Raw genomic sequence first — 14,042 nt, forward strand, 5'->3', positions numbered from 1 at the left:
ACCACTAACACCACACCACTAACACCACACCACACCACCAGCACCACACCACTAACACCACACCACTAACACCACGCCACCAGCACCACACCACTAACACCACACCACCAACACCACACCACCAGCACCACACCACTAACACCACACCACTAACACCACACCACCAGCACCACACCACTAGCACCACACCACTAACACCACACCACTAACACCACACCACTAACACCACACCACTAACACCACACCACCAGCACCACACCACTAACACCACACCACTAACACCACACCACTAACACCACACCACACCACCAGCACCACACCACTAACACCACACCACTAACACCACGCCACCAGCACCACACCACTAACACCACACCACCAACACCACACCACCAGCACCACACCACTAACACCACACCACTAACACCACACCACCAGCACCACACCACTAGCACCACACCACTAACACCACACCACTAACACCACACCACTAACACCACACCACTAACACCACACCACCAGCACCACACCACTAACACCACACCACTAACACCACACCACTAACACCACACCACTAACACCACACCACTAACACCACACCACTAACACCACACCACTAACACCACACCACCAGCACCACACCACTAACACCACACCACTAACACCACACCACTAACACCACACCACCACCACCACACCACTAACACCACACCACTAACACCACACCACTAACACCACACCACTAGCACCACACCACACCACTAACACCACACCACACCACTAACACCACACCGCTACACCACACCACTAACACCACACCACTAACACCACACCACTAACACCACACCACTAACACCACACCACTAACACCACACCACTAACACCACACCACTAACACCACACCACTAACACCACACCACTAGCACCACACCACACCACTAACACCACACCACATCACTAACACCACACCGCTACACCACACCACTAACACCACACCACTAACACCACACCACCACCACCACACCACTAACACCACACCACTAACACCACACCACTAACACCACACCACCACCACCACACCACTAGCACCACACCACCAGCACCACACCGCGACTCAACGCTGCACTCTGGAGTCTCTACTTGGCTCACCACGCCAACTTGACCCCTCGTGTTGTTAAACCCCCCCCCCTTGCCCCCCCTGCCCCCCCTCCCTTGCCCCCCCCTTGCCCCCCTGCCCCCCCTCCCTTGCCCCCCCCCCCGTGAGTAGCAGCGACATGCAGCGCTGGATCGACGCCATCTCTCCCCCCAAGCACACGGACGACGGGGAACAAATCTACGAAGACTGGGGTGAGAGTGGGGGGTAGTGGGGGGTAGTGGGGGGAGTGGGGGGGAGTGGGGGGGGAGTGGGGGGGAGAGTGGGGGGGAGAGTGGGGGGGGGAGTGGGGGTGAGAGTGGGGGGAGTGGGGGGGGGAGTGGGGGTGAGAGTGGGGGGGAGTGGGGGGGGGAGTGGGGGTGAGAGTGGGGGGGAGTGGGGGGGGGGAGTGGGGGGGAGTGGGGGGGGGAGTGGGGGGGAGTGGGGGTGAGAGTGGGGGTGAGAGTGGGGGTGAGAGTGGGGGGGAGTGGGGGGGGGAGTGGGGGTGAGAGTGGGGGGGAGTGGGGGTGAGAGTGGGGGGGAGTGGGGGGGGGAGTGGGGGTGAGAGTGGGGGGGAGTGGGGGGGGGGAGTGGGGGGGAGTGGGGGGGGGAGTGGGGGGGAGTGGGGGTGAGAGTGGGGGGGAGTGGGGGGGGGAATGGGGGTGAGAGTGGGGGGGAGTGGGGGGGGGAGTGGGGGTGAGAGTGGGGGGGAGTGGGGGGGGGAGTGGGGGTGAGAGTGGGGGGGAGTGGGGGGGGGGGAGTGGAGTGGGGGGGGGGGAGTGGGGGGGAGAGGGGGTGAGAGTGGGGGGGAGTGGGGGTGAGAGTGGGGGGAGTGGGGGTGAGAGTGGGGGGGAGTGGGGGGGAGTGGGGTGAGAGTGGGGGGAAGAGTGGGGGGGAGTGGGGGTGAGAGTGGGGGGGAGTGGGGGGGAGTGTGGGGGGGAGTGGGGGTGGAGAGTGGGGGGGAGTGGGGGTGAGAGTGGGGGGGAGTGGGGGGGAGTGGGGGGGAGAGTGGGGGGGAAGTGGGCGGGGAAGTGGGGGGTGAGGGTGGGGGTGAGGGTGGGGGTGAGGGTGGGGGTGAGGGTGAGAGTGGGGGGAGTGTGGGGGGTGAGGGTGGGGGTGAGGGTGGGGGAGAGGGGGGGGGAGTTTGTGCTGTGTGTGTGCTGAGTGTGTGCTGAGTGTGTGTGCTGAGTGTGTGCTGAGTGTGTGCTGTGTGTGTGTTGTGTGCTGTCTGTGTGCTGTCTGTGTGTGTGCTGAGTGAGCTGTCTGTGTGTGTGCTGAGTGTGTGTTGTGTGTGTGTGCTGTGTGTGTGCTGAGTGTGTGTGTGCTGTGTGTGTGCTGTGTGTGTGCTGTGTGTGTGCTGAGTGTGTGTGTGCTGTGTGTGTGCTGTGTGTGTGTGTGCTGTGTGTGTGTGCTGTGTGTGTGTGCTGTGTGTGTGTCGCACACTGTCCGCAGGTACAGTGTGTGTGCTGTGTGTGTGTGCTGTGTGTGTGCTGTGTGTGTGTGTGCTGTGTGTGTGTGCTGTGTGTGCTCTGTGTGTGTGCTATGTGTGTGCTATGTGTGTGCTGTGTGTGTGTCGCAGACTGTCCGCAGGTACAGTGTGTGTGCTGTGTGTGTCGCAGACTGTCCGCAGGTACAGTGTGTGTGCTGTGTGTGTGTCGCAGACTGTCCGCAGGTACAGTGTGTGTGCTGTGTGTGTGCTGTGTGTGTGTGCTGTGTGTGTGTGTGCTGTGTGTGTGTGCTATGTGTGTGCTGAGTGTGTGTGTGCTGTGTGTGTGTGTGTGCTCTGTGTGTGTGCTGTGTGTGTGCTGTGTGTGTGTGCTGTGTGTGTGCTGTGTGTGTGCTGTGTGTGTGTGCTGTGTGTGTGCTGTGTGTGTGTGCTGTGTGTGCTGTGTGAGTGTGTGCTGTGTGTGTGCTGTGTGTGTGTGCTGTGTGTGTGCTGTGTGTGTGTGCTGTGTGTGTGCTGTGTGTGTGTCGCAGACTGTCCGCAGGTACAGTGTGTGTGCTGTGTGTGTCGCAGACTGTCCGCAGGTACAGTGTGTGTGCTGTGTGTGTGTGTGCTGTGTGTGTGTGCTGAGTGTGTGCTGAGTGTGTGCTGAGTGTGTGCTGTGTGTGTTGTATGCTGTCTGTGTGCTGTCTGTGTGTGTGCTGAGTGAGCCGTCTGTGTTTGTGCTGAGTGTGTGCTGAGTGTGTGTGTGCTGTGTGTGTGTGTGTGCTGTGTGTGTGTGTGCTGTGTGTGTGATGTGTGTGTGCTGTGTGTGTGTGCTGAGTGTGTACAGTGTGTGTGCTGTGTGTGTGCTGTGTGTGTGTGTGTGTGCTGTGTGTGTGCTGTGTGTGTGCTGTCTGTGTGTGTGCTGAGTGTGTGCTGTGTGTGTGCTGTGTGTGTGCTGAGTGTGTGCTGTGTGTGTGCTGTGTGCTGTGTGTGTGCTGAGTGTGTGCTGTGTGTGTGTGTGTGCTGTGTGTGTGCTGTCTGTGTGTGTGCTGAGTGTGTGCTGTGTGCTGTGTGTGTGCTGTGTGTGCTGTCTGTGTGCTGTGTGTGTGCTGTGTGTGTACTGAGTGTGTGCTGTGTGTGTGCTGAGTGTGCTGTGTGTGTACTGTGTGTGTGCTGTGTGTGTACTGTGTGTGTGCTGTGTGTGTGCTGTGTGTGTGCTGTGTGTGTACTGAGTGTCTGCTGTGTGTGTGCTGTGTGTGTGCTGTGTGTGCTGTGTGTGTGTGTGTGCTGTGTGTGTGCTGAGTGTGCTGTGTGTGTGTGTGCTGTGTGTGCTGTGAGTGTACAGTGTGTGTGCTGTGTGTGTGCTGTGTGTGTGTGCTGCGTGCTGTGTGTGTGCTGTGTGTGTGTGTGTGCTGAGTGTGTGCTGTGTGTGCTGTGTGTGTGTGCTGAGTGTGTACTGTGTGTGTGCTGTGTGTGTGTGTGCTGAGTGTGTGCTGTGTGTGTGTGTGCTGAGTGTGTGCTGTGTGTGTGCTGTGTGCTGTGTGTGTGTGTGCTGTGTGTGTGCTGAGTGTGTGCTGTGTGTGTGTGTGCTGAGTGTGTGTGCTGTGTGTGTGCTGTGTGTGTGCTGTGTGTGTGTGTGCTGTGTGTGTGCTGTGTGTGTGCTGTCTGTGTGTGTGCTGAGTGTGTGCTGTGTGTGTGCTGAGTGTGTGCTGAGTGTGTGCTGTGTGCTGTATGTGTGCTGTATGTGTGCTGTGTGTGTGCCGTATGTGTGCTGTGTGTGTGCTGTGTGTGTGCTGTATGTGTGCTGTATGTGTGCTGTGTGTGTGCTGTATGTGTGCTGTGTGTGTGCTGTATGTGTGCTGTATGTGTGCTGTGTGTGTGCTGTATGTGTGCTGTGTGTGTGCTGTGTGTGTGCTGTGTGTGTGCTGAGTGTGTACTGTGTGCTGTATGTGTGCTGTGTGTGTGTGTGCTGAGTGTGGTGTCTGTGTGTGTGCTGTGTGTGTGTGCTGTGTGTGTTCTGTCTGTGTGTGTGCTGTGTGTGTGCTGTGTGTGTTCTGAGTGTGCTGTGTGTGATGTGTGTGCTGTGTGTGTGTGTGCTGTGTGTGCTGTGTGTGTGTGTGCTGAGTGTGTGTGCTGTGTGTGTGTGCTGTGTGTGTGTGTGCTGTGTGTGTGTGTGCTGAGTGTGCTGTGTGTGTGTCGCAGACTGTCCGCAGGTACAGTGTGTGTGCTGTGTGTGTGCTGTGTGTGTGTGTGTTGTTTGTGCTGTGTGCTGAGTGTGCTGTGTGTGTGTGTGCTATGTGTGTGCTGTGTGTGTGTGCTATGTGTGTGCTGTGGGTGTCGCAGACTGTCCGCAGGTACAGTGTGTGTGCTGTGTGTGTGTGCTGTGTGTGTGTGCTGTGTGCTGAGTGTGCTGTGTGTGTGTGTGCTATGTGTGTGCTGTGTGTGTGTGCTGTGTGTGTGTTGTGTGTGCTGTGTGCTGAGTGTATGTGTGCTGTGTGTGTGTGCTATGTGTGTGCTGTGTGTGTGTGTGCTGTGTGTGTGTGTCGCAGACTGTCCACAGGTACAGTGTGTGTGCTGTGTGTGCTGTGTGTGCTCTGTGTGTGTGCTGTGTGTGTGCTGAGTGTGTGCTGTGTGTGTGCTGTGTGTGCTGTGTGTGTGTGCTGTGTGTGTGTGCTGTGTGTGTGTGCTGTGTGTGTGTGTTGTGTGTGCTGAGTGTATGTGTGCTGTGTGTGTGTGTGCTATGTGTGTGCTGTGTGTGTGTGCTGTGTGTGTGCTGAGTGTGTGCTGTGTGTGTGTGCTGTGTGTGTGTGTGCTGTGTGTGCTGTGTGTGTGTGTGCTGTGTGTGTGTGCTGTGTGTGTGCTGTGTGTGTGTGTGCTGTGTGTGTGTGTTGTGTGTGCTGTGTGCTGAGTGTATGTGTGCTGTGTGTGCTATGTGTGTGCTGTGTGTGTGTGTGCTGTGTGTGTGTGTCGCAGACTGTCCGCAGGTACAGTGTGTGTGCTGTGTGTGTGTGCTGTGTGTGTGTGCTGTGTGTGTGCTGTGTGTGTGTGTGCTGTGTGTGTGTGTTGTGTGTGCTGTGTGCTGAGTGTATGTGTGCTGTGTGTGCTATGTGTGTGCTGTGTGTGTGCTGTGTGCTGAGTGTATGTGTGCTGTGTGTGCTATGTGTGTGCTGTGTGTGTGTGTGCTGTGTGTGTGTGTCGCAGACTGTCCGCAGGTACAGTGTGTGTGCTGTGTGTGTGTGTGCTGTGTGTGTGTGTGCTGTGTGTGTGTGCTGTGTGTGTGTCGCAGACTGTCCGCAGGTATAGTGTGTGTGCTGTGTTGTGTGTGCTGAGTGTGCTGTGTGTGTGTGTGCTATGTGTGTGTGTGTGTGCTGAGTGTGTGCTATGTGTGTGCTGTGTGTGTGTGCTATGTGTGTGCTGTGTGTGTGTGTGCTGTGTGTGTGTCGCAGACTGTCCGCAGGTACAGTGTGTGTGTGCTGAGTGTGTGCCGAGTGTGCTATGTGTGTGTGTGCTGTGTGTGTGTGTGCTGAGTGTGTGCTGTGTGTGTGCTGTGTGTGCTGTGTGTGTGTGCTATGTGTGTGCTGTGTGTGTGTCGCAGACTGTCCGCAGGTACAGTGTGTGTGCTGTGTGCTGAGTGTGTGCTGTGTGTTGTGTGTGTGTGTGCTGTGTGTGTGCTATGTGTGTGTGTGCTGTGTGTGTGTGTGTGTGCTGTGTGTGTGCTGTGTGTGTGTGTTGTGTGTGCTGAGTGTGCTGTGTGTGTGTGTGCTATGTGTGTGCTGTGTGTGTGTGTCGCAGACTGTCCGCAGGTACAGTGTGTGTGCTGTGTGTGTGCTGAGTGTGTGTGTGCTGTGTGTGCTATGTGTGTGCTGTGTGTGTCGCAGACTGTCCGCAGGTACAGTGTGTGTGCTGTGTGTGCTGTGTGTGTGCTGTGTGTGTGTGTGCTGTGTGTGTGCTGTGTGTGTGCTGTGTGTGTGCTGTGTGTGTGCTGAGTGTGTGTGTGCTGTGTTGTGTATGCTGTGTGTGTGCTGTGTGTGTGTGCTGTGTGTGTGCTGTGTGTGTGCTGAGTGTGCTGTGTGTGTGTGCTGTGTGTGTGCTGAGTGTGCTGTCTGTGTGTGTGCTGTGTGTGTGTGCTGTGTGTGTGTCGCAGACTGTCCGCAGGTACAGTGTGTGTGCTGTGTGCTGTGTCGCAGACTGTCCGCAGGTACAGTGTGTGTGCTGTGTGCTGAGTGTGTGCTGTGTGTGTGTGCTGTGTGTGTGTGCTGAGTGTGTGCTATGTGTGTCGCAGACTGTCCGCAGGTACAGTGTGTGTGCTGTGTGTGTGTGTGCTGTGTGTGTGTGCTGTGTGTGTGTGTGCTGTGTGTGTCGCAGACTGTCCGCAGGTACAGTGTGTGTGCTATGTGTGTGCTGTGTGTGTCGCAGACTGTCCGCAGGTACAGTGTGTGTGCTATGTGTGTGCTGAGTGTGTGTGCTGTGTGTGTGTCGCAGACTGTCCGCAGGTACAGTGTGTGTGCTGTGTGTGTGCTGAGTGTGTGTGTGCTGTGTGTGCTATGTGTGTGCTGTGTGTGTCGCAGACTGTCCGCAGGTACAGTGTGTGTGCTGTGTGTGCTGTGTGTGTGTGTGCTGTGTGTGTGCTGTGTGTGTGCTGTGTGTGTGCTGAGTGTGTGTGTGCTGTGTTGTGTATGCTGTGTGTGTGCTGTGTGTGTGTGCTGTGTGTGTGCTGTGTGTGTGCTGAGTGTGCTGTGTGTGTGTGCTGTGTGTGTGCTGAGTGTGCTGTCTGTGTGTGTGCTGTGTGTGTGTGCTGTGTGTGTGTCGCAGACTGTCCGCAGGTACAGTGTGTGTGCTGTGTGCTGTGTCGCAGACTGTCCGCAGGTACAGTGTGTGTGCTGTGTGCTGAGTGTGTGCTGTGTGTGTGTGCTGTGTGTGTGTGCTGAGTGTGTGCTATGTGTGTCGCAGACTGTCCGCAGGTACAGTGTGTGTGCTGTGTGTGTGTGTGCTGTGTGTGTGTGCTGTGTGTGTGTGCTGTGTGTGTGTGTGCTGTGTGTGTCGCAGACTGTCCGCAGGTACAGTGTGTGTGCTGTGTGTGTGCTGAGTGTGTGTGTGCTGTGTGTGCTATGTGTGTGCTGTGTGTGTCGCAGACTGTCCGCAGGTACAGTGTGTGTGCTATGTGTGTGCTGTGTGTGTGTGCTGTGTGTGTGTGTGCTGTGTGTGTCGCAGACTGTCCGCAGGTACAGTGTGTGTGCTGTGTGTGTGTGTGCTGTGTGTGTGTGCTGTGTGTGTCGCAGACTGTCCGCAGGTACAGTGTGTGTGCTATGTGTGTGCTGTGTGTGTGTGCTGTGTGTGTGCTGTGTGTGTGTGCTGTGTGTGTGTGCTGTGTGTGTGCTGTGTGTGTGTGCTGTGTGTGTCGCAGACTGTCCGCAGGTACAGTGTGTGTGCTGTGTGCTGAGTGTGCTGTGTGTGTGCTGTGTGTGTCGCAGACTGTCCGCAGGTACAGTGTGTGTGCTGTGTGTGTGCTGAGTGTGTGCTGTGTGTGCTATGTGTGTGCTGTGTGTGTGTGCTGTGTGTGTCGCAGACTGTCCGCAGGTACAGTGTGTCCACGCGTACACAGCGCAGCAGGCGGACGAGCTGGCACTGGAGCAGGCGGACGTGGTGAACGTGACGCGCAAAACCCCCGACGGTGATGATACACTCACCACTCACTGATACACTACTCACCACTCGTCACTCACTGTTACAGTCACCACTCACCACTCACTGATACACTCACCACTCACTGATACACCACTCACCACTCACTGATACACTACTCACCACTCACTGATACACTCACCACTCATCACTCACTGATACACTCACCACTCATCACTCACTGATACACTCACCACTCACTACTACACTCACCACTCACTGTTACACCACTCATCACTCACTGATACACTACTCACCACTCACCACTCACTGATACACTACTCACCACTCACTGTTACACTCACTGATACACTCACCACTCACTGATACACTCACCACTCACTGATACACTCACCACTCACTGATACACCACTCACCACTCACTGATACACTCACCACTCATCACTCACTGATACACTCACCACTCACTGATACACTCACCACTCATCACTCACTGATACACTACTCACCACTCACTGTTACACTCACTGATACACTCACCACTCACTGATACACTCACCACTCACTGATACACTCACCACTCACTGATACACCACTCACCACTCACTGATACACTCACCACTCATCACTCACTGATACACTCACCACTCACTGATACACTCACCACTCATCACTCACTGATACACTACTCACCACTCACTGTTACACTCACTGATACACTCACCACTCACTGATACACTCACCACTCACTGATACACTCACCACTCACTGATACACCACTCACCACTCACTGATACACTCACCACTCATCACTCACTGATACACTCACCACTCACTGATACACTCACCACTCATCACTCACTGATACACTACTCACCACTCATCACTCACTGATACACTACTCACCACTCACTGATACACTACTACACTCACTGATACACTACTCACCACTCACTGATACACTCACCACTCACTACTACACTCACCACTCACTGTTACACCACTCACCACTCACTGATACACTCACCACTCATCACTCACTGATACACTCACCACTCATCACTCACTGATACACTCACCACTCACTGATACACTCACCACTCACTGATACACTCACCACTCATCACTCACTGATACACTCACCACTCATCACTCACTGATACACTCACCACTCATCACTCACTGATACACTACTACACCCCATCACTCACTGATACACTACTACACTCACTGATACACTACTCACCACTCACTGATACACTCACCACTCACTGATACACTCACCACTCACTACTACACTCACCACTCACTACTACACTCACCACTCGTCACTCACTGATACACTCACCACTCACTGATACACTCACCACTCACTGATACACTCACCACTCATCACTCACTGATACACTCACCACTCATCACTCACTGATACACTCACCACTCACTGATACACTCACCACTCGCTGATACACTCACCACTCATCACTCACTGATACACTCACCACTCACTGATACACTACTCACCACTCACTGATACACTACTCACCACTCACTGATACACTACTCACCACTCACTGATACACTACTCACCACTCACTGATACACTACTCACCACTCACTGATACACTACTCACCACTCACTGATACACTCACCACTCATCACTCACTGATACACTACTCACCACTCACTGTTACACTCACTGATACACTCACCACTCACTGATACACTCACCACTCACTGATACACTCACCACTCACTGATACACCACTCACCACTCACTGATACACTCACCACTCATCACTCACTGATACACTCACCACTCACTGATACACTCACCACTCATCACTCACTGATACACTACTCACCACTCACTGTTACACTCACTGATACACTCACCACTCACTGATACACTCACCACTCACTGATACACTCACCACTCACTGATACACCACTCACCACTCACTGATACACTCACCACTCATCACTCACTGATACACTCACCACTCACTGATACACTCACCACTCATCACTCACTGATACACTACTCACCACTCATCACTCACTGATACACTACTCACCACTCACTGATACACTACTACACTCACTGATACACTACTCACCACTCACTGATACACTCACCACTCACTACTACACTCACCACTCACTGTTACACCACTCACCACTCACTGATACACTCACCACTCATCACTCACTGATACACTCACCACTCATCACTCACTGATACACTCACCACTCACTGATACACTCACCACTCACTGATACACTCACCACTCATCACTCACTGATACACTCACCACTCATCACTCACTGATACACTCACCACTCATCACTCACTGATACACTACTACACCCCATCACTCACTGATACACTACTACACTCACTGATACACTACTCACCACTCACTGATACACTCACCACTCACTGATACACTCACCACTCACTACTACACTCACCACTCACTACTACACTCACCACTCGTCACTCACTGATACACTCACCACTCACTGATACACTCACCACTCACTGATACACTCACCACTCATCACTCACTGATACACTCACCACTCATCACTCACTGATACACTCACCACTCACTGATACACTCACCACTCGCTGATACACTCACCACTCATCACTCACTGATACACTCACCACTCACTGATACACTACTCACCACTCACTGATACACTACTCACCACTCACTGATACACTACTCACCACTCACTGATACACTACTCACCACTCACTGATACACTACTCACCACTCACTGATACACTACTCACCACTCACTGATACACTCACCACTCATCACTCACTGATACACTACTCACCACTCACTGTTACACTCACTGATACACTCACCACTCACTGATACACTCACCACTCACTGATACACTCACCACTCACTGATACACCACTCACCACTCACTGATACACTCACCACTCATCACTCACTGATACACTCACCACTCACTGATACACTCACCACTCATCACTCACTGATACACTACTCACCACTCACTGTTACACTCACTGATACACTCACCACTCACTGATACACTCACCACTCACTGATACACTCACCACTCACTGATACACCACTCACCACTCACTGATACACTCACCACTCATCACTCACTGATACACTCACCACTCACTGATACACTCACCACTCATCACTCACTGATACACTACTCACCACTCATCACTCACTGATACACTACTCACCACTCACTGATACACTACTACACTCACTGATACACTACTCACCACTCACTGATACACTCACCACTCACTACTACACTCACCACTCACTGTTACACCACTCACCACTCACTGATACACTCACCACTCATCACTCACTGATACACTCACCACTCATCACTCACTGATACACTCACCACTCACTGATACACTCACCACTCACTGATACACTCACCACTCATCACTCACTGATACACTCACCACTCATCACTCACTGATACACTCACCACTCATCACTCACTGATACACTACTACACCCCATCACTCACTGATACACTACTACACTCACTGATACACTACTCACCACTCACTGATACACTCACCACTCACTGATACACTCACCACTCACTACTACACTCACCACTCACTACTACACTCACCACTCGTCACTCACTGATACACTCACCACTCACTGATACACTCACCACTCACTGATACACTCACCACTCATCACTCACTGATACACTCACCACTCATCACTCACTGATACACTCACCACTCACTGATACACTCACCACTCGCTGATACACTCACCACTCATCACTCACTGATACACTCACCACTCACTGATACACTACTCACCACTCACTGATACACTACTCACCACTCACTGATACACTACTCACCACTCACTGATACACTACTCACCACTCACTGATACACTACTCACCACTCACTGATACACTACTCACCACTCACTGATACACTACTCACCACTCACTGATACACTCACCACTCACTGATACACTCACCACTCACTGTTACACCACTCATCACTCACTGATACACTACTCACCACTCATCACCTACTGATACACTACTCACCACTCATCACTCACCACTCACTGATACACTCACCACTCACTGATACACTACTCACCACTCACTGATACACTCACCACTCACTGATACACTACTACACTCACCACTCACTGATACACTACTCACCACTCACTGATACACTCACCACTCACTGTTACACCACTCATCACTCACTGATACACTCACCACTCACTGATACACTCACCACTCACTGATACACTCACCACTCACTGATACACTCACCACTCACTACTACACTCACCACTCACTGATACACTACTCACCACTCACTGATACACTCACCACTCACTGATACACTCACCACTCGTCACTCACTGATACACTCACCACCCACTGATACACTCACCACTCACTGATACACTCACCACTCACCACTCCCTGATACACTACTCACCACTCACTGATACACTCACCACTCATCACTCACTGATACACTCACCACTCACTGATACACTACTCACCACTCACTGATACACTCACCACTCACTGATACACTACTACACTCACCACTCACTGATACACTACTCACCACTCACTGATACACTCACCACTCACTGATACACTCACCACTCACCGATACACTCACCACTCACTGATACACTACTCACCACTCATCACCTACTGATACACTACTCACCACTCATCACTCACCACTCACTGATACACTCACCACTCACTGATACACTACTCACCACTCACTGATACACTCACCACTCACTGATACACTACTACACTCACCACTCACTGATACACTACTCACCACTCACTGATACACTCACCACTCACTGATACACTCACCACTCACCGATACACTCACCACTCACTGATACACTCACCACTCACCGATACACTCACCACTCACTGATACACTCACCACTCACTGATACACTCACCACTCACTGATACACTCACCACTCATCACTCACTGATACACTCACCACTCATCACTCACTGATACACTACTCACCACTCACTGATACACTACTCACCACTCATCACTCACTGATACACTCACCACTCGTCACTCACTGATACACTCACCACTCACTGATACACTCACCACTCATCACTCACTGATACACTACTCACCACTCATCACTCACTGATACACTACTCATCACTCACTGTTACACTCACCACTCACTGATACACTACTCACCACTCACTGATACACTCACCACTCATCACTCACTGATACACTCACCACTCATCACTCACTGATACACTCACCACTCATCACTCACTGATACACTACTCACCACTCACTGATACACTACTCACCACTCATCACTCACTGATACACTCACCACTCACCACTCACTGATACACTCACCACTCACTGATACACTCACCACTCATCACTCACTGATACACTCACCACTCACTGATACACTCACCACTCACTGATACACTCACCACTCACTGATACACTACTCACCACTCATCACCTACTGATACACTACTCACCACTCATCACTCACCACTCACTGATACACTCACCACTCACTGATACACTACTCACCACTCACTGATACACTCACCACTCACTGATACACTACTACACTCACCACTCACTGATACACTACTCACCACTCACTGATACACTCACCACTCACTGATACACTCACCACTCACCGATACACTCACCACTCACTGATACACTCACCACTCACCGATACACTCACCACTCACTGATACACTCACCAC

At 52.6% G+C, this 14,042-nt stretch overlaps 1 protein-coding gene across 2 annotated transcripts in view; it reads left to right on the forward strand.

Moving 5' to 3' along the window:
• LOC116958228 (ephexin-1-like) overlaps positions 1 to 14,042 on the forward strand; it is a 51,694-nt gene that overhangs the window by 21,481 nt on the left and 16,171 nt on the right. For both annotated transcript variants that reach the window (XM_076056073.1, XM_076056072.1), the window contains exons 9-10: positions 1,268 to 1,347; positions 8,128 to 8,232. In XM_076056073.1, coding sequence (XP_075912188.1) covers positions 1,268 to 1,347; positions 8,128 to 8,232 — 185 coding nt within the window. The remainder of the gene's footprint in view (positions 1 to 1,267; positions 1,348 to 8,127; positions 8,233 to 14,042) is intronic.

Source organism: Petromyzon marinus, chromosome 74, assembly GCF_048934315.1.
Source record: "Petromyzon marinus isolate PM22_M1 ecotype Great Lakes invasive population chromosome 74, UKy_Petmar_22M1.pri1.0, whole genome shotgun sequence".
NCBI lineage: Eukaryota > Metazoa > Chordata > Hyperoartia > Petromyzontiformes > Petromyzontidae > Petromyzon > Petromyzon marinus.